The sequence below is a fragment of the Diceros bicornis genome, chromosome 12 (assembly GCF_020826845.1).
Source record: "Diceros bicornis minor isolate mBicDic1 chromosome 12, mDicBic1.mat.cur, whole genome shotgun sequence".
Taxonomy (NCBI): Eukaryota; Metazoa; Chordata; class Mammalia; order Perissodactyla; family Rhinocerotidae; genus Diceros; species Diceros bicornis.
In genome coordinates, this window is record NC_080751.1 from 39,092,785 (window position 1) to 39,115,170 (window position 22,386).

A 22,386-nucleotide genomic window follows, 5' to 3' on the forward strand; every position below is an offset into this window, starting at 1 on the left:
ACGTCACAACTTTGTATGCATTTTCCAGGGAGTCCTAGCTTGGACAGCACAGCTAGAGACCTCAGGATGTCTCCAGCTTTTTTCTGGGGAATCCCTCCTAAGGCCCTCCTTTTGGGCTTTTCCCACCAGCTGTGGAGAGGACAAAACATTTAAGATTCAGGTTTTTTAAGTGTTCTGAGGTTTTGACTAAATCTTTGACCCTGCTCTTAATTTTTATTTGACTTTCTAGAAACATCACCATCAACAAGGAGAGCTGTTTCTAAGCACCTCTTGAGTACAGAGTGATCTAGACCGGGCCAAAGCAGAGACACCCTCTCTCTCTTCTTGTCTCCCCGCTGCCCCCCAATTCTGTCACCAGGCACACAAAGGCACCCAGGGAAGACTGCCTCTTGAGAGTGATGATGATGGCTCACTGAAGATCGAAAGTCTTGGAATTAAAGGAGCAGGAGAGCTTTATAACTTCCAACTTCCTCCTCTGCTGGATGAAGAACAAACTTGAGTGCTCAAAGTGACAAATGCTAATCACTAGTGATACTTTACGTACATAAAACACCTCGTCATCTCCCAGTTGCTTTCACATCCTTCACCTCTACCTCTACAGACTGACTTCCAGCGATCACTCCCAGCTACCCGAAGAAGGAGACAGGCAGGCGTTATCTGAACTTCACACATGGAAATCAGTCACAAAGAGGTTCAGTAACTTGCTCAAGAAGATTTCTCAAAGGATTCTCTAGAAACTGTTTAACTGTTTTACCCTGGGTCACGATGAGGTTAGTGAAGGGAAAACTGACTTTATACCTTTCTTGGCTGCTTACATTTTTATTTTTCCTATGACTACTCCTTTTATCATTTAAAAACAGGAATTCAATTTTATAAGAAAGAAGGAAGGAATTCATTCTTCTAATGTGATTCTAGGAATCGCTTTTGAAGCCCAGGCTGAATAAAACATCTCTAATTTTCTTTCCATACATCTTTATAAAAATCAGTTCAAGATATAATAGTATTTTTAACCTTTATTGAGGATTTACTGTGTGGCAGCCACTATTCAAAATTATTTAGACCTATCAAATCACTAAATCCCTACAACCTCACGAGATAGGTACAACTATTATTCCCCCTTGACAGATGAGGACACTGAAACATCAAGTGTTAAGACACTTGGCCAGAGTGCCAGAGGCCATGTTCTTCACCACCCTCTGCTGCAGTGCTCCTGACTTCTGGCTTGTGAAAGAATAAGAAGATGCATTCCTGTCTGCCAAGCCTTCAGTTCTCTTCCCAGGGCCCCTGGCTGCTCTCTCTGTCTGAGGCAGATCGCACAATCTCTCTCTTTCATGTCTCATGGACAGAGGCGTGCTCTCTGCGAGTAAGCCACTGCTACTGAGCAGCTCAGAGAAAAACGGACAAGCACTGAGCATGATGTCCAGGAGCAGAAAGTTCTCTGAATCAATGTTGGAAAGAAGGCCCACCTTTCAAAACCTCCACCTCTCACGGTGTGTGTGAGTGCATAAGGGAGGGGAAGAGATCTTTAAAAGCCACAGTTAGAAAGAGTGGACACATGGTGAGCCAATCCCTTCTTCCACCATGGCACACAGAGGAGTCCCGGGAATGCTGGGCCGGGGACACAGAGATAGTACCCGGTGCTGCCCAGAGCAGGGAACCTGACCCAGAGAGGGGCCAGAGGAAGAGGGGCCGTGCCTATCAGCTTAGGCTCTCCTTCAAGTGTGAGCCACCAGCCAGAGAAATGATTTCTTCCCTTAGTTCTTGAACATTGGCCAATTAGCTGCTAATTAGTTTGTATATAAATTCCAGCAGGAAGGCTGGAAAATTCAATCTCAACTTCAGCAATGAGGTTCCTCCTCCAAAACTTGTTCTTGCCAATCTCCCAAATAAACTTCTGTGTCACACAAAATACGGTCTCTGCCTGGGCTTCAGAACAGCCAGAGGCAAACAGGCAAGGACATACACTCACGGCCTCTATAGCCACCTGCAGACTAACCACCGTGCATGGCCCTTCCAACGGCAGCTTAAAACAAGGCAACATGGGAAATAGAGATCATATGCTCCTCACAAATCCATAAAATGAGAGATATGAAGGAATGGGAAGGCTTTTAGGATCAGGGGAAAAAACTGTGTTGTGTGTCAGGAATGTTTCCAACACAGACTTTCAAAAAGTGCATACCTGTGAGGCAGCAATTCTCTGGACTGAAGGCTCTGGAGCATTATAGACTAGAAAAACAGATATTTAGTCAACACCTACTTCAAGCAGGATACTGTCCTGGGCCAACTAGGTAAGCACTCGCATGTGGAGTTCTCAATCACAGAATAGGTAAAATAAGCAAACATACAAAATCGGCAAAAGGAACCTGCTAAATGCCTGGTACAGAGAAAGATTTTGTTGCCCAGGGAAGGCATCATCCCCAGGACAGGGTGCTCAGGGAAGGCCTCACAGAGCAGGGGCACGTGACATAGTCCTGAAGGCAGAATCGAATTTTTCTAGACCTGTGGTCTGCAAATCACCTGAGGAATGCTTTAAAAATCTATAGATTCCTGAACCCCCTGCCAGACCTACTGAATCAAAAGCTCTAGGAATGTTACCCTGGAATTGCTATTCTTTTAAAAAATTTATTATTATTGTGGCAAATTTATAACATATACAAAAGTAGACAGAATAGACAGAAGAGCAAATCCCGACCCCTCACCCAGCCTCAGCAATCATGACTCATGGCCACTCTTGTCTCACCTACATCTCATCCACTATGATGGAATCTACATATTTTTTAACCCAGGGACTCCAAGGCAGTCAGACCATGATGTGAACTGGGAACTTGGAACCACTCATTGATCAAGACACAGATTAGAGACAAGGGAATTCCACGGACAGTGGGGAAAAAGGCTCAGGGAAGGGGAAGAGAATGGTATTCGGGAGAGAAAGGCCAATAATCTGGAGGACCCAGAGGGTGGGATGCACGGTTAGGGGAATGGAGATAAAGGTCAAAAGATCATTGCAGGCCACCAAGGCCCTATGGGCACATATGGTGTCTTTATGAGAAACACAAGAAGGCATCTCCTCTGGGTAGAAGAAGCACTCTTTTCTCGGGGAGAGGCCAGCCACACAAGCAGAAGAGGCCTGGATGCCATCTCTCATTCGTGGCCTGTGTCCTTCACTCCTATGCCATGCCCAAACCACAGAGCTATGCACAGCAGCCGCAGGGCCAGGGTGTGCGGGAGTCTGGACGCCAGCAAAGTGGACTGCGCTTTGTCTTATAAGGGTTGAAGGATGCTAAGAAGGGTGACATGTGACGAGTAGCCTGTGCTTTGAAAAAATCCTGGGCAGTAATGGAGGGGAAGGTGGCTAGATGGGAGGGCAGACAACCGAGAGGCAGTGAGTGAGTCAAGTCAGTAAACGACTGCAAACTAGCAAAGGAAGAAGGAAGAAGGCCTTGAAAGTCAAGTCTTGAGGGAGAGGTTTGAGAGAGAGATCTCGTTTGTGGTTCTGGAGATAACTGGGGGCTGGATATAGCGACATGGGAGTTGCTGGCACACAGGAGTCATTTGAAGGCATGCGAATGTTGAAATTGCTCAGGGAGAGTACTGAGGGTAAAAATAAAGAGGGATGAAGGCCCTGGGGAAAGCCAGCATTTAGAGAATGGTGGTTGGAGGGCAGAAGGAGCCAGGCCAGGTGCTACAGAGATTGAGGAGAAATGGTCAGGGAGGTGGGAAGGAGAGGGAGAGAGTAAGTATGGCTCATAGAAGCCAATAGAGCAAAAGTGTTCACAGCTGTGGTGAGAGGGAAGCATCCATTTGGGGAAGCAAAAAGGAGAAGACAACTAGAAAAGGAAAGTCAAGTTTTAGAGTACCTGGAAAGACAAGCTAAAGAGTTTGGACTTGGACTTGAAAAGGCAGGGTAACAGGCCTCACGGTGCACAACACAAGCCTGTTGATCAGTCAGGTACACTTCCTAAGTCTGTCACTTACCAAGTGCGGTCTCGGGCAAATTATTTAAGATGAGTCTCTGAATCCCGGCTAGCAAACTATGGATGATTATACCCACTCAAATACGGATGGAATGGGGATGACATCTCAAGGAAGGACAATTCTTCCTCTTGTCATTGGTACCCAATGATGCACTGCCTTGTAGAAGGGTGACCTTTTCACATCTCTAACTCCTGTAGCTCCAACTAGTTTGTAAGCTGCTTTGGGGGCAGAGATTAGGTTTTTAAACTAATTGAAGTCAGTGGTCATTTGTTGACTACTTACTACGTGGAAGACAAGAAGAGCATGTAAAATAAGAAAAGAAGATTGAGGAGTTAAAAAGAAAAATAGAAGAAATGGCCCTTAAAAGAGTTTGCAAGGGCCGGGCCCACGGCCAAGTGGTCCAAGTTCTGTGCGGTCTGCTTTGGTGGCCCGGGTTCGTGGGTTCAGATCCCAGGCACAGACTTACACCACTCATTGAGGGCCGTGCTGTGGCGGTGACCCACATACAGAGTGGAGGAAAATTGGCACAGATGTTAGCTCAAGGGTAATCTTCCTCAAGCAAAAAAAAGAGGCAGATTGGCAACAGATGTTAGCCCATGGTGACTCTTCCTCAGCAAAAAAAAAACAGAGTTTGCAACTTAGTTAAGGATCCACATCTAGGGCTAACCCTAACAGAAGGCGAATAGTGGTAGGTGCAGCAATGAAAGCCTCAAAGTGCAGTTCATTCCCAAATTGCAAATGAAAGTGTTAGGGATGGAGAGACTCTAGCTGGTAGGACCAGGCTTCACACAAGCAGGCAGTATGGCATGAGGCTTCGGGGTGGAGAGGAGAAGCATAAACACAGGAAAGTTGGGAATTGGCAGGTGAGTTTGAGGAAAGCTAAGAAAGTTGGTGGGTTCAAAACAAGATGTTGTGGGAAGTGAGGAGAGAAAGGTGTATTGGGCTGTAGCAGACACAACCTAGGGTGACCCCCAATGAGTTGCCGTGTAGTATAATCCCATAATCCCCTCCCATTGAGTATGGTGGAAACTGTGACTTACCTCAAACCAAAAGAATGTGGAAAAGGTGATATAATATCACTATCGTGATTGTGTGACATACAGGCAAAGGCAAAGGGATTTTTCAGATATAATTAAGGTCCCCAATCATTTGACTTTGAGTTAAACAAAAGGGAGATTATCCTGGGTAGGCCTGATCTATTCAAGTCATCCATTTAAAAGAGGGTCCAGACCTTCTCTGAAGTTAGAGCCTCAAAGAAGGAAGACTTTCTCTCTTGCTGGCCTTGAAGAAACAAGCCACATTCATCCTATAGATGCAAGGAAATGAATTCTGCCCACAGCTACGGAGCTTAGAAGAGGACCTCAAACTTCAGACAAGAATGCAGGCTGGCTGACATCTTGATCACAGCAGAGAGACCCTGAGCAGAGGGTCCCGGTACACTGTGCCTGGACTCCTGACCCATGGGAACTGTGAGATAATAAGTGGGTATTGTTTTAAACCGCTAAGTTTGTGGTAGTTTGTTACACAGCAAGAGGAAACAAATACATGAACTCACCATATGGAGGACTATGAATAGCAGGCTAAAAAGTATGGGCTTTCTTACGCAGGCCATAGGGAGCCACTGACTATTTTTGAGCAGAGAGACACATACTTTAGGAAGCTAAGAGATGGCAGCAGGAAGAGAAGCCTGGGGTGGGTGCTGGTCAGAAGCAGTTGAGGAATATTTAGGCAGGGCACTGCTCCCAGGAGCAGGTCAGTGAAGTTCTGTTGAGTGACTAAGCTCTGGGTTGAACCAAGCCGGCTATTCTTCTACCCAATTCAAAAAAAAAAAGAAGAGGAAGCAAAAACCAAGTAAAGAAATTGACCGTCATTGAAAAAACCTTAAGGAACTTTAGTGTTTTTGTTGCTAATTATAAATATTTACTCCTCCCAGAATTCCTGACCTCACAGAAGAGCCTGCGTAAATAGTTCTGCTCCCTTACTGGAAAATTTGTGTGTGTGTGTGTGTGTGTGTATGTGTGTGTGTGTGTGTGTTCTATGTTTTCTTGGAAGCGGGACAGGGCAGTAATAAGGGACTGGATGATCTGCAAAGAGTCACTTCCTGCTGGATATTGTCTAGTTCTCTTCCCCTCCACCCCCCAGATCATAAACCCTGAGACCCCCAAGCAACTCCTCTTTCTCTGATTCTATCTGCTGGAGACAACTAAGCCAAACAAACTCAGGAAGTGGCAAGAGGTTGGGAAGGGGAGGAAGTTCATGGCACAGAAGGAAAAAGTAAAGAGAATGCCCTGATGTTGAAGGAAGAGGGTGGGGAGAGAGAGAAATGAAGGTCACCCCAAGGTCTCGCGGCGCCAAGACTTTAAAATGTCGTGCTTGGGCTTTCAATCAAAACTGGCACAAACATTGGTCAGATCTCCTGGGGCTATTCAAATATTAACATTCACAGTGATAAACAGCCCCCAAAAAAGTCCTCTGTAAGCAAGTTGGAACAAACAACTAATCTAAAGCGGTTGCTAAGAGACCAGTTGGGCAGGAGCCAAAGTCAGTTCAAGTGTCTGGAGAATTCTTTATTTTTTCACTTTCACGAAAGAGAGGAAGAGAGAAGAGCTACCTGTAGATGACTCCATGTTGGTGGAGGAACATGAGGGCTGACGTAACCTCTGCAGCGTAGAACCGGGAACGAGGTTCATCGAATTTTCGGGAGCGCTGAATCTGGAACATGAGGTCTCCGCCATTTACATACTCCATGACGAAAAAGAGGCGGTCCTGAAAGGAGAGGAGAAAATGCCGTGTAGCTGATTTCACCGCAGCTGCCCACACAGACCAGTGTACTGTGAGCCCAACATAACAGAACCGGGACTCGAGGGGGAAGAAGGTGCAAAGGTGGATGAATCCTGGTAGCACGGCAATCCAGAGAGAAGATGAATAAACACAGCCCACGAATCAGGGTATGAGGTGTTATTTTAAAATCTCTCTGGCTTACTTTTATGGGCATTAGCTTGGTCCAGTGAAAGAAGCCCAAAATTGACAGAAAGGAGACCTGGGTCTTTGTCTGATTTCTGTCACAGCCTTGAAGTGTGGCCTTGGACAAATCTCTGTCCCTTTGGAGGTTCCAGTCACCTTTTATATGTGGTAGGTTGTATAATGGCCTCCCCAAAACATATCCATGTCCTAATCCCTTAATGTGTGAATGTTACCCCAGATGGCAAAGAAAGGACTTCGCAAATGTGATTAATTAAGGATCCTGAGATGGAGAGATTATTCTGGATCACTGGTGGGCCTTAAATGCAGATACAAATGTCCTTATATGAGGGAGACAGAAGGAGATTTGAGAGAGGAGGAGAAGGCAATGTGACCATAGAGGCAGAGATTGGAGTGATGTGGCCACAAGCCAAAGGATGTGGCGGCCACCAGAGGCCGGAAGAGTCAAGGAAGGACTCTCCCCTAGAGCCTCTGAAGGAAGCACAGCCCAGCCGACATCTTGATTTTGGCCCAGTGACACTGGTTTCAGACTTTTGGCCTCGAGAACTGTGAGAGAGTAGATTTCTATTGTTTTAAGCCAAGAAGTTTGTGGTAATTTGTTAAGGCAGTCCTAGGAAACTAATACCAAGTAACATGGACTAACGAGACTGTGAGATCCCCTTCCTGTGAGGGCCACTTTTCACTCTGGAGGATGCTCCTTCTGGGATTCCCACCTTGGCATGCTTCCCATGGATTTTGTCCTCAAGGCAGCCTTCAGAATGGCCAAACCGTAGTTACATCCCATTGAAAGCAGGAACTTCTTATCTGCAATCCATGATAATGGGGGAAGAAGATGGACTGAAATTCACTTTTGCACAGTTTCTTGACTACTATTTTCTAAGTAGACTGTGGGATGCTGTGTTAGGCAGGACACAAAGAATCATAAACCCTCACTGTCCTTTGGGGGCTTACAATCCAGGGGCAGAGATGGGAAATGGGCCGAAGGATGGAAACAAAATAAGAGCAGAGTGCCTTAAAGACACTGTGTGCTGGAAGGATTAGGAGAAAGGGGAGCTCTCTGAACTGGAGGGCCATGGAAGATTCTAGAGGGGGCCAGGCCCTGAGAGAAGAAAAAGGAGGCAGAGGATGTTGGAACAGAGTGAGAATGGTTAGGGACAGGTCAACTGGGGAGGAAGGTTCATAGAGCAAAGGGGAAACAGTGATGTGTAAGAGGCCAGGGGAGCAGAGTACACTCTTAACATATAGATATAGTCTAAGTGAAGCTTCCAGGAGGATGTTAGCATATGGTTTTCAACCAAAATTAGTAGGACCATTTCCATTTGGACTAAGTAAACACCATGATGATAGTTCTTTACTCATGAAGCAGTCCTGATAGTGTATCTACTTTATCATTGGCATCTCTGAAACTAAGTCCATCGTTAAGAATTGTTATGAATTCAGACCACGTTCTTCCTCACCACAATCTCTAGAATTATTCGAGCTTTACTGGTATTCACAGATGGCCTAAGGTCTAGCTCCTCTTCCATTTGCCTTGCCCTTCCCCTTAAGGCCTGCCTCATTTTCTGCCCAGAGTACAATTTTGTACTCAGAAGTACATAGGCTGCTTTGCCGCCCATTCATTCAATCATCCATTCCCCATTCAAATCCTCATTGCTAAAATCGAATGCTCAGGCCAACCCCAGCCCAATGAAATCAAAATTTCTGAGGGTGGTACTCAGGCATCAATAGTTTTCAAAGCTCCCCACGTGATCCCAATGTGCAGCCTGGTTGAGAACCACTGACTCTCTTCCACCTAGTTTCTGCCAAAGTGTTTTGCATCTGTGAGATATATGGATTATACATTATTCAAGTATTCTTTTTTTTCTTTTCAAGGATCCCCCAAGAACATGGGATCTCAAACTTGCACATCAGAATCACACATCAGCTTGTTAGAACATGGATCCCTGGGCCTCCGGCCCAGAGTTTCTGATTCAGGAGATTTGGGGTGGAGCCTGAGAATCTGTGTCTCTAACAAGTTCCCAAATGATGTTGATGCTGCTGGTCCGGGGACCCCACTTTGAGAACCACTGCCCCAGAGCACTTGGGGCAAGCTTTTCACATGGCAAGTATGGCATTCCACACTGCCCTGATCTAGCTGAACCACACCATCGGGAACAACCACGGCAATGCCATTCCATGGCCACCAACTTGGACTTGGGCTTTAGCTACAATGGAGTATTTCCTTGGCTGTGTTTTAAAGAATCCAAATCTCTAAAGAGGAAAAATATCCCATTCCCACTCCCCTACCCTAACCTAATTCTCCAACACTGGACACACAGCATTTAAGGCCAGGGGCTGTGGGGTGAGAAAGAAGAGCTTCCACCCCAACTTCCTCATTTACTGGTTGTGTGACCTCAGACAAATGACTTCATCTCTCTGTGCTCAGTTTTCTCATCTGTAAAAAGGAGGATGATAATAGGACCTGCCTTACAGACTTCTTTTTATTTGCATGTGAGGAAGATTAGCCCTGAGCCAACATCTGTGCCCATCTTCCTCTATTTTATATGGGACGCTGCCACAGCATGGCTTGACAAGCAGTGCGTCGGTGCGTGCCCAGGATCCGAACCCCGGCCGCTGAAGCAGAGTGCATGCACTTAATTGCTGTACCACTGGGCCGGCCCCACTTACAGATTTCTTAAGAGGATTAAATTCTAGGTTAAAATTCCTGGTTCCATAAAGATTGCCTATTACTATTGCTATTGACAGTATTATAGCTGTTATTATTATCATTATCAAGTCTTTATTTTTCTGGCCCTTTCAGCTGCATTATTCCCTCATCACCTCCTCTTCCAACAAACACTTGCTTCCCTTGGCTTTCAGGCTGGTTTTCTCCCATGGTTTCTGGCAGGCTTGTTTCTGCCTCCTCTTATAGGCTTTCTCCGCCTCCAGCCATTAGGTGTTGGAATCCCACGGGGCTGGGTTCAAGGCCGTCTCCTTTCCTTGTGTTATACTCGATGAGTGATTTCATCCACACCCACAACGTCTAATGCACCTCGACTTGGATGACTCACAAACCTCTACCTCCATCCTAGACCTCTCCTCCAAGCTGCAGACCCATTCATCCAGCTGTGTTTCTGATATCTCCCTCTGGAGGCCCCAAAGGCACTCAACTCCAACATGTCCAAGACTGACTTCACAATCTTCCCCCAGCAAACTGGTCCTCGTCCAGGGTGCCTATCTCAGGGCAGGGCTTCACCATTCAGCCAACTGTAGAAGTCAGAAACCTGAAAGTCTTTCTTAATACCTCCCTCTCCCTCATCCCTGACATCCATCAACAAGCCCTGTTTCTCTGACCTATTGTACCTTTGTACTTAATACCTTTGTATCTGTTACATTTGTCTGCTTCTTTCTGTCGCCGACACCATCATAGCCACCATTCTGGCCCTATCATCTCTTGTCTAGATTCTTGCAAGTACTAATGCTCCCTAAATTGACTCCAGTCCCCCCACCAAACGCAGATCACACTATAGGCAGAGTTACCCTCCTGAAATGAAAATCTGATTATCACCCATCCTCCTTCCTCCCCTCATTCTACTGATTATTCTTTTAAAGGCTTCCTGTTACTCTTGGTGTAAATAGAAAACTCCTTAATATGACTCACAGTCTGTATGGTCCATCCCTATCTACCTCTTCTGAGTCATCTCCCTTCCAGCTGTCCCTTGTTCCCTCTGCCCCAACAGCAAACTCCCTCCTGCCACAGAGCCTTTGCTCATGCTGTTCCCGCTCCCTGGAATGTTTTCCCCTCTCCTTTTACCTAGTTAATCCCTCCTCATCCTTCAGATTTCAGTGTAGCCATCTTTTCTTCTAGGAAGCTGTCCCTGACTTCTCAGACAAGATCAAATCCCCCTATTGCGTGCTATGCTCTCCAGTGTAGCATTCAGCACAGTGGAGGTTTTATTTGTGTAACTGATTTACATCTTTCTCCCCTAGTAGACTGTACACTTCATGAGGGCAGGAACTGTCGGTAATTTTGCCCTGTTGGTTTGTAAGCGAATTAGCCTAACCCCAACAGAAAAGCTGCTATAATTCCCTTTAAAAATAATCATTTTGTGGGAAGGAGAACTGAAAAACGTTAGGGGCCTATTAGAGAGAAACGGAACCAAAGAGTGCTCTGATATTTGTATCGGCAAATTCTTACTGTTACGGAGTTAAAGACAAGTCAGCCTGCTGCCATGAGCCTGCCCCCTGCCTGTGGAATCTGGAGATGGGTGCCCACTGGACCATTCCACCCTCAGGGGGTCTGACGGTATCAGCAGCCGGTATTCAGTTACAGCTGTGAACAGTTCTCTTGCTCTGTGGACAGATGTCTTCACGTCCCAGTGAGACGGCCAGCTCCTTGAGGAACACACCTTATTCTTCCTAGCAACTCTCATCACCACTAGCACTGAACTCCATACCTAAGGAGGCACTCAATAAAAATCTGCTTATTCAACATTCACTCCACGGAGCAGCATGAGGGAGGGATTTTTGTTGGTTTAAGTCCTTATCATACCCCAGCAACAAGAACTGAGCCTGGCACCCAGTGAGTTCCTAGTATGTCTTTGCCAAACGCATGAACCCCCAGCGTGGTTGAGGCTCTAGTTGCTGGAAATTCAATAGTAAACCAGAGTCGGTTTCCCCATGTTATTTCTAATGTTAACGTCATTTTGAGTTATTCTAACTTAAGCCCATTTTGAACGTCAGTTTTAACCTGCTTTCTACTCAGTACAGCTCAATGTGCGTGGCCGCAAAGCATGATCAACCCGTTTTACATAGTTAAGGACATTTTAAAGCAAGCTAAGTTTTTCACTTCCCCTCCCTCCATTCAGTGCGTCTGGACTGCTTCTGACCTCCACACCTAACACATTTGAGAAGCATGTTTTGATGCAGAGTGAGAATTTCAAGTCATTCTGGGAACTGCTTAATTACATAAACTGAAATCAAAAGAAAGCTGGCAAACCCAGCGGCTACTCACTAATCCCCTCTTGGCATGAGTCGAAAACAAAACAAAACAAAAAACCAACTTCCTGGTAAAGTAAGCAAATATGTTTTCTGAGGTAATCAAAGATTTTAAAAGCCTTATTCCATCTCCTCCTCCCTTAATCTCACCTGAATATCTAACAAGTTATGGTCTTGTGATAGCAAGTAAAATAATAAAATTAGGAAAGAGATTATATGTCATGGCCATTTAGGGTAAGAATAGTTAATAATGACCTACAAGCTGGAAGGGCCACACCATGTGTTTGAAATTCCCATTGGGCTCCATTTTCCCAGAGCGCTAACCTTTCCTGTCTTTGAAAGGAAAACTAGGCCCTCCCTGTTCATCCTTCAAGGTGTGATGGATAGCCAGAGGCTTCCTCTCTGCAGCACTGCATGTCCTGCCAATTGAGTTTGTTTGGACACACATTCTCCATCACTTGTTAGCTGTTTATATTTGCAAAGATTCTATCACTTTTGAATCAGTTTCACATGAGTGCCCAACAAAAGACTGGACTTGGAACAGCCCGCTTTTGATGTGCTAGTGACAGGATGAATGATTTCTCCAATGTAACATCGAAGGGAATCGTGGGTCCTCACTTCACACCTTGTAACATCTCCTTTTCCCCTCCAAGTCTACATCATTTAACCTATCAATTCAATAGGTCTTTCCTGGGTGCCCAGCCCTGGGGTAGCTGCTTGGGGGACATGGAAGATGACATAAGCTATGGCTTTGGTTTCCGGGAGCTAGGAATTGAACACAGGAAACCATGGAAAGCAACACAAAATGCTCTAACATTATGTGCTAAAGCTCCTGTATCAGATCAGTTTGTGAAACCTATGTATCTGGGTCATCATCTTCTTAGCCATCATGGAGAATTGTTGTTTGTCTTCTAGGCTTTAGAATTTATAGAAGATGATTATAAGAAATAGTCATAGGAAAACCTTTTCTATATTTTATTTTCCATAATACACCTGGTATTGATGGACCTGGCCATTGCTATAGGAATGTGGTTGAGACAAATCTGAATTAGGGGAAAGATCTCACTTGAGTAAGGGCTTGAACCATGGGAGGTGGGAGGAGGAGAAGGCCTGGAGAGGTCAGAAGCACAGCCCCAAAGGACAGGGGTAAGCAAAAATGGACATTGCATGTGGGTATTAGGAGGGCAGGAGTGAGCCAGTGAAAAAAACTGCTATCTAGGAAACAGTGCATATGCTTGGGATATAAATAGGAAGAAGACAGATTGGGTGGTGGGGCAGCAGGAAGGTGGTTCTGAAAACACAGGCGGGATGTAAAGAATCCTAGAAATCTTTTGAGTTATAAAACGGCATAATTAAAGCTGATTTTAAGAACAACTATTCCAGAAGCAGAGTTCAAGATGGATTGGAAGAAGGTAACCTGACGCTATCCCCTCTCTTCCCTGTTTTCCACTGTCCTAAATGCTTCATTATTTTTGAAGAACAACAAGTAACCCTCCCACCTCTCTTACACTTCCTTGGTAGAACCAAAGGAAAGATCCAACCACTTTGGGAAACTAAACCAAATCAATTTTATTCCCCACTTTGTGGGGAAAGTAGAAATTTCCCCACAAAGAAAGCACAGCCATCATCACAGCAACTAAAAACAGTCAATAATGAGTGAGACCTTCCAGCTCTTAGGCAAACATCCCATATACTGACTATAGGCAGAGCCTCGTTTAATTGGTGTCACAGACCTGTTGACTACCTATTGTTGAAAGGGAGGTATAAATAATAAAAAGAAAGGATCTTTCTTCTTACTGGAGACTCACTTGTCAACTAATAGAGAAAGAGAGTCTCATTTGAATAATAATTATGATTAGTGGTGTAAATTTTCCTATGCAATAACAACAACAATAATAATCACTTGAATAATGTTGTTTAAAAAAATCATTTCCACACATTCAGCCTTTCTTCTAATAGGCCTTCTCCTCCTTCCACCTCCTATTGTTCAAGGCCTTACTCAAATTTAATGACCTTGTGGTCTTTCCCCAAACTCAGATTTATCTCAACAAGATTTCTATAGCAATGGCCAATGCCATCAACACTAATAATAGTTTGGGAAATACAGAATGGGTTTTCACATGGCTGTTTCTTATAATGATCTTCTGCAAGCTATAAAGGGTCGAGTCCACCCTACTTGGGTAAAAGGGGAGATGATTAGCTTCTTGTGGGAAAGCCTTAACCTAATCAGAATTATCTAAATGGTAAAAATTCCACATGACAGTCTGCTCGTTGAGAAGGTATAAACTTGACTCATGTACGTCTGATATTTGTTTCCAGTTGCTTAAAACTATGATCATTTGACTTACACAGGCTGCCCCAAGTTTAAAGTGACCTAAAGCTGTACCAAACTGACTCACCAATAAAGCTCAAATAAACACATTCTGCCTCTAATTAGAGCTGCACTTAGCCCAGGGAACAACTTCAAGTTATTGCCAACCTGCCCCTCCACCCCCCACCGCACCTTTCATCTGTGTGTTAGAGCCAGGGGAAATGGGGAGAGTTTTGGTTCAACACATCAGAGAACACTTTTCTTTTGTAGGGATCATCAATATCTTATGAAAAAGAAGTTTCTATCACATGATATGACAGTACAAATGGAAGAGCCCCCAAATAGGCTACATCTTGATAATGCTCACCACCAGACTGATCTCCTGCCATGAATAAAAGCAGCATCTAAAGTTAAGTAGGAATAATGGCTTGTCGTTGGTTACCTCTTTGAAAACAGAATTAAGAGGGTTTAGATGGGGAACATGGCCAATGAAAAGTATAGTGGTGTGGTTTTGCTGAGGCTCTTTCTCTTATTCCATTGCATCATTTATCAATGTCTGGTACCTCAGCATCACCTCACAGTACCTGACTTTCTCCAGGTTTCACCCACTGGCTGCTTTCTCCATCAAGTGTCACTTCTGGGGTGTGGCATCTGGCTACCATCCTCTGTCCTTGCCTGTTGACCCGGACTCCAGGAGGGCAGTGAGGCATCAGGAACCTTGCCCCTCACTCATCTGCCCAACGTAGCAGCCTGGTCATTTTGCAGAGGTTTCATGCTCTGGTGTGCCTGTTGCCCACCTAGAATCTGGTCTGCCTGTTCTGGCAAGATGACGACATAGGTCAAATTTGTCTTTGATGATACCAAGAGATAATTTAAACAGACAGAAAACATCAGCTGCTCACTGATACCAATTTTCACCAGTAGTCAGCTGTTTGAAGTCAAAGTTAAGGACCTATGGGATATTCCTTGCAAGTGTTTTTAAGGATAGGAATAGAAGTATTCTTGTTCTAATCCCATTTCCCCAACCCAGCCAAGGCCCATGTGGATAGTCTTGTCCTTTACCAATGCTCTTCTCATGAGCTCAGGCTGTTCCTTCCAATCCAGTGTGTGACTGCATCAAACTCTGCTGGTTTCCCACGCGTACGCCTTCCTGTGTCCTCACCAGGATGTAAGTACCCAATACATGGGGCTCAGGATGCCCCTTTCTTGTGTATCCCCATCTAGTCTAGGTTCAGTGCATGTGTAGCTCAGTAAAAAAGAACTAAATGAGTCTCTCTGGTCTCCAGCTCAGATGCTAGAGATGGACTTCACACAGAATTGAAGCAGCCCATGTAGCTGCTACCCTAATTCCAGAAACTCAGATGTCACTTTATTATTTCCTGTACCCAACACAAAAAGAAGCACCTACAGAGGTCATACTTGAGGTATGATTTCCAGGGGGCTCACATACCTACTATTGTAAAGAAAGCCTGCGGTCCTGGGTTAAGTCAATCCTTGAACCATGTTATTGCTGCTGCTGCTGATGCTATTGCTATTTCTCTTTTCTCTTCGTTTTTCGTTTCTTTGCTTACTTGTTTAACTCTGTTTAGAAAGACATCCTGCTAACCAATCAGGGCATTAGAATGTACCCACATTGATGTTAACATGACCAGTCTATTCAGTGAAAAGCAATCAAGGAAACTTTTTCTCAATCTTGTATATATAAAACAACTGACCAGTTAACTGAATTGTTCACTTTACAACAAGCTGTCAATGTCACAATAGTTCTTTTCTTTTCTTTCCAAAGAATATGTGAAGTTCTTCTGAGAGTTTTAAAGATAAGCAAATACCAGGTAGCTGACCCTAAATAGAGAAGATACATCAAAGTTTCCCTTCAATTGTGGGAAGGAAACATAACCTGCTTAGATGAAATGTTAGGTTGATCACACAATACAAAGAAAGAAAAGATGCCCCCTCATTCCCCTGGCGCGGTGTAGCAGTCAGAGCTGATCCTACACACAGGGAGCAATGACATGGTGAGAGCCTCTGTTTAGCCTGCAGACCAGATAATACATGCACACTGTGGCCTGAGCAGCAATTATCTGGGTGTCCAATGAAACTTAATTTCTCCACTTGGAATACTGAAAGGATGGCACCTCTCTTCTATTCTAAAGTTTACCCATTCTCTAGGACCCGGCTCATGCCTGGTAAGTTCAGCCAACACTGACCTTTTCCCTTCCTGATCTGCTAAGGAGCTTTCTGTCTGCACCAGTTTGGGCCCTTGGTTATTCTCACAGAATGCTTTAGTAGAAGCAAGACAAAGGTAGCAACTGCTTCTGTAGCTCCTGTTGGACTTTGCTGGTCAGACCACACGGTCAGTGTGGTGTCCGATTCTGGGCACCATGTTTGACAGTAACAAACTAGAGTTCATCCAGAGGAAGGCAAACAGGAGGGGGGGGGGAGAAGTTGGGACCTACGAGGAGCAGCTGTAGGAAGTGGCAATGGTCGACCTCAATAAATCCACTCAGAGGATGCTGACAGTCTGAACTGAATGAATGACTGAACAAATGAATTAGCTATCAAACAAAGGGGCAAACTGAAGAGAAACTCTCTTGAAACATTTGAAGGATTGCCATGTTGGTAATCAATTAAAGGATTGCCATGTTGGTAAATTCAATCTGTTACTGCAGAGGACCCAACTAAGACCAATGGGTAGAAGATACAGTGAGGCCCCTTTTATTACAGCCTAGGAAAGACTTCTAAGAACTCCATCCCTCTGTCGACCATTAGATTCTGCTGCCTTGCTCTGCAGTGAGTTCCTTCTAACAGGAGGATGCAAGCCTCGCTGGATAACCACTTTGCAGAGTTGTTAACAGAAACCCTCTTTGTTCATTGAGGGAATAGACCAGATGAGTTGGCTGAGCAGCAGAATCCTCTGGGAACAATTTAAAGTATACAAATTTCCAGGTCCCTCTATCGGAGCTTCTAACTCTGGGATGGGCGCTGGGAACGTCCATTTAGATTTAGATTCCCCAGGTAGCTCTAATAATGATCAGTGAGGTTTGAGAACCACTGGAATAGGCAACTGCTGAGGTGCCCGCTAACATCAAGATTTGGTGATTCCATTGCATTTTGTTCTGCATCTTTTTGTGCGAGTTTCATGTGTTGGTAAAGCAACTGAGTGTAAATTCTTGAATGAGTGGTTTCTAGCCTTCCTCTATGCCAACACTATGGTAGACAAAGTGCACTCTCAAGAAAACCATAGCTTTCTACAACAGAGGCATGTCCTGGAGTGACCAGGGCCATGTCTCCTGCATCTGGCTGCATCCCTACAATGCTTTAACACCACGCTGGGCTCATCCAAGCCACTCTAGTAACACCATAATAAAGCACTCGCTGTGCAGTTGATACTATGCTGTATTGTGTTTTTGCAACTGTAGGGCCATATGAAATCAATTCCCACCCCTGGCTAGAGAGCTATAGTTTCACTACATAATTGTATTTCTTGTCTTTTCCTTTCTATCAATCCCACTTGGCTTGACTTTTAGTTCTATAGACACATTGTTGGATTCATATGCATGGCTGCCCTGAAGCAAATAAACCACTCCATGATGGCAAGAAAGTGTGGTTAACATCTCCACTGTGCTAAATCCCCTTTCATGTTCTGACTCCTTTAATAAAGCCGAAATGAAAATGTGCTAATCTGGGGGAAATTGGCAACTTGGAAATAATACACTAACGTATGCATACAACTCAATCCTGTGGATTCTGAACACTTGATCACATTGTTTTAAATCTTAAGTGGCATGGCTGGTGGTTGCAGGCATGCTGAAGAGGATTTCCATACCACTTCACTAATACTTTCATTTGATGACAGAGCATGAAAGGAGGTTTTTTGATTATTAAATTCTTTGATCTCCATACTTCCGCCCAGGTTTACTCTGAATGCCGAGCAGTGCAGTGAGATAAACTTATAAATATTTGGTGTAATAGTACAGGGTCCTCTCCAAAGAACTGTTTAACCACAGTTGTGCTATTGTAAGAAGGTGCTGGATTTCCGCATGGGTTGTTTTTTAAAAATCTATAAGCACAGACTCCAGTCAACACCATACAGTCTGCGTTGAGCAGGCATTATAGCAGGTGCTTGTAGGAGAAGAACACAACAGCCCGTGTTTAATCTGTTCTCAAACCTTTGTTCTTAATGACCTGGGAAGGTGGTGATACAGACATAGCAAGTGCGACTTGCAGGACTGAGTTGCAGCTCTGATATGGACTGGGGGCCGACAATTTGGATAGGAGGCTGGTTTCTCTAAATGTAGAAATCCATTATCTAAACAGACTTGTTAATGCCACAAACGAGAAAAAAGACCCGGGAGCTTGAGAACATCAACTGAAATAGTCATGACTTGACTCTAGTCAACTCCTGTTGGTGGTACTCTGTCAGTGGGTATTTTCACATGTTCTGATAGCTTTCTCCATCCACATCCTCACCTGCATGGTGCAGTGGTTCAAACTCAGCCTCTGGACCTTGACTGCCTGTGTTTGAATCCTAGCTCGGCTACTTACTGGCTGTGTGAACTTGGACAAACAGAGGTGTTGGTTTCCCCATCTGTAAAATCGAGATCTGATAGTAGCTACTTCATGGAAAATTATAATAGATTATCCTCATTGTAGGTACCTGGTCCAAAAAAATTGCTCAGGAAAATATTCTAATTTCTCATTCACAAGCCTCCCTTCGGTGGCTGCATATGGCTTGGTGAGGGACAAATTTCAAATCAGTCAATTAATTTGTATTTATAGAGTGCTTTCAAAAAGGCTATAATCTAGTTGGAGGAATGAGAAACTCCAATGAAATCAGAGTTAACACCACAGGATGGTATTTTATTGTTTGTGGATTTGTGATGAAGAAATAATGAAGGAAGGCTCCTTGGAAGAGCTGGGACTTAAAGGGAGAAGGGCGTCAAAATGAGTAGGGTTTGGGTAGTCCAGGTGCAGGAAAACCATGTAGGTATAGAGATAGAAATGCATTTCGTATACTGAAGGAACAGTGAGGAGACCTAGCTGAAGCAAACCATCTCCATCTTGGCCCTTTTGTTTTCCATAGGAAATTATAATCTAAGGCTAATGTGAGGACACTAACAAGTAGAGATTAATAATGGCTATTTATTGAGCACCTTCTACCTGTGAAGCATGAGCTACTTTTCCACTGATGCAAGAATCTTGAAAGCAGGTATAAATATCTGCATTTTCCATGAGGAAATAAAGGCTCAGAGGAGTTATTTGACTTGCCCAAGTCCACAGAGCTGGTAAGTAGTACAGCCAGAATTTGAACCCAGGTCTGTCTGTCCCAAAGCCAGGGCTCTTTCCATTATACCAGGAGTCACCCTCAGCATTATTCCACAAAGCTGACATCAGCCCCTTCTCCACTCAATGTGAGCTGAAATAGAGCTTACATTTCATACATCAAAAATAAAGGTGTGGGCCGGCCCCGTGGCTTAGCGGTTGGGTGCGCGCGCTCCGCTAGTGGCGGCCAGGGTTCAGATCCCGGGAGCGCACCGACGCACCGCTTGTTGGGCCATGCTGAGGCCGTGTCCCACATACAGAAACTAGAAGGATGTGCAACTATGACATACAACTATCTACTGGGGCTTTGGAGGAAAAAAAGGAGGAGGATTGGCAATAGATGTTAGCTCAGAGCCGGTCTTCCTCAGCAAAAAGAGGAGGATTAGCACAGATGTTAGCTCAGGGCTGATCTTCCTCACACACAAAAAAATAAAATAAAATAAAATAAAGGTGCTTGCGGCTATGGTTCAAGACTACATGTTCAGGTCTGCACATTAAGCCTCTGCTCAGGCTGTCTTCATAGAGATGGTCTTGCACCTGTAGGACACAAACTCTGCTGCTTTTTGAAGGGACATGACAGGGATTTGTTCTTCTCTCTGGGGTCCTTGGCCCTCTCTAGAGTCAACCTAAAGTCTAGGTGAATACAACATTGTATCTTTTATACAGTGGTCGGCTTTCTGGCAAACTCCATCATCTGGACCACCACTGTGGATCTGCAAGGGGAAAAAAGTCCCCTGAGTAGGGGAGGGAAACACTGGTGCCAAGACCCATGTGATCCATGATAGATCTCATGTCCATGGGCCAAGGACCACAGTTAGAAGCTAACACCATTCTCAAGTCCATGGGCCAAGGACTGCTTTGTGATACCGTAGGCAAAATTAAAGTTAGGATTTTAACCTTAAGAAAATTCCATTCTTCCTAGCTTATTAGAGCAATAAGATGGGGGAAAAATGGTATAGGTGACTGCTAGAATTGACAAAAAATTGCCAATCTGGGGCTATTAAAATTAGGAATAGCAGTCCTAACTTCTTATAGCCCTGAAGACATTCTTATACCAAAGTCACCAAGTAAAACTAAAATAGTATTCAAAACTTTTTTTATCAAGACTTAAAAATATATGCTAATTTTATTATTACAACAGTAATGCTATTGGTATTAATGATTATACAATGATAGACTTTGGAAAATTTTTCCCATCAAAAAGGTTTACTGGTTTACAAAAGCCCATATTAACTTTATAATGTGGAAATCTGAATTTCTTGATAAACGCCAGATAAATGAACTGATTCAAAATAGTGGGAACTGATTTTTTAAATGGTCAGAACATATATGCATGACTATTATGTTTTAAATTACAAAGCACCATATAGTTGTTTGTTATCGTTACTGATTTAAATATTTTTTGCAAAGCACACACTTAAAAAAAAATCCCTATTTACAGAAATATATCATAGATGTATACCACACCATCGTTATCCAGACAAGACCTACCCTCAGCCTTCAGACACCACTCCAAAGAACAGTTATATGACTTCAACTTCAACAGTTACCTGATCGGCAATTTGGAGCGATTTTGTCTTGCAAGTGGTGAGCAGCAGGTGAGAGAGAACACTGAAGAGGCTTCCATGTAAATGACAGTGTCCCAAATGCCCTGGTTTGTCAGCTCACTACAGAACATGCCACTTCTCCACTCAAGAGGCTTCAAAGGGTCTTCATTGTCACTTGGAACAAAGCCCACATTATCAGTCACAGCACTTTTCAAGCGTCAGCATGCATAAGAATTAACTGGACGCTTTTTTTAAAACACAGATTCCTGGACCCCATACCCCAAAATTCTGAGTCTGTAGGTCTAGATTGGGACCTAAGATTCTGCATTTCTAACAAGCTCCCAGGTGATGCAATGCTGCTAGTCCAGGGGATCACACTGTGCGTAGTTCAGGTTAGAACCTCCCCCAGTCTAGTGGTAATCTAAATTTCAACCTATCTCACTACTTCCTACCTGAGTTGATTTCTTTTCATATCGCAACCACTCCTTGTTCTTGATCACTTCTGAACCATCCAGGTAACTCTGCTCCAAGTTCCTCCTCTCCACATATCAAACACTTCCTATTCTCCTTCTTGGTGATGCCTTTGGAATGAAGGCAGCATTTAGAGAACTCTTCCTCTTGTGAACTCATGGCAGCACTTAAACCACTATGTGATGATTAATCATATCTTGTACATTGTAGCCTTATACCATTGGCTCACATTGTTAAGGCAGAGGGGATTCTTTAACTCCATGTTACTTTTCTACCCTACTTCTTCAACAGGACTTTCTCAGTCCTTGAGAGCAGGAATTATACCTTGCATATAATAGTCAATCAATAAATAATGACTGATTAATAAGACTTATTTATCAATATATTTAATATAATTTTGGTTCTGCTCAGCTAAGACTATCTGAATTCCCAAGGCAGGTGAGCATCACTACTCTAGACACCCCACTTCAACACTGTTTTATGGTCTTGGTTCCCAGAACAGCCCCTTAGGTCTCTTTCCGAATCCCTTCCTGGACCTAACAGAGTAGGCATGCTCATAAATTAAATGGCTGATTACTTAAGTGGTTCACCCGAATAGATTACTTCTCATCATCCTGGACACAGACCACCTAAGGTTTATATGCATTCATCATCCTTTTAAGAATTTCACAGGGGGAATCTACCCACCAATGATGCAAAGTACAAGCAAATGACCAGAGTCTCTCATGAACAATGAAAACAAAAGATTTTTCAATTGCCTTCTGACTAATTCCTTACTTAGTGAAATAATCAGTGAGCTGG

General features: G+C 44.0%; 1 protein-coding gene across 2 annotated transcripts in view; it reads right to left on the minus strand.

Moving 5' to 3' along the window:
- Positions 1 to 22,386, minus strand: part of PRKCE (protein kinase C epsilon) — a 488,396-nt gene that overhangs the window by 78,848 nt on the left and 387,162 nt on the right. For both annotated transcript variants that reach the window (XM_058551312.1, XM_058551311.1), the window contains one exon: positions 6,587 to 6,741. In XM_058551312.1, the coding sequence (XP_058407295.1) occupies positions 6,587 to 6,741 (155 nt within the window). The remainder of the gene's footprint in view (positions 1 to 6,586; positions 6,742 to 22,386) is intronic.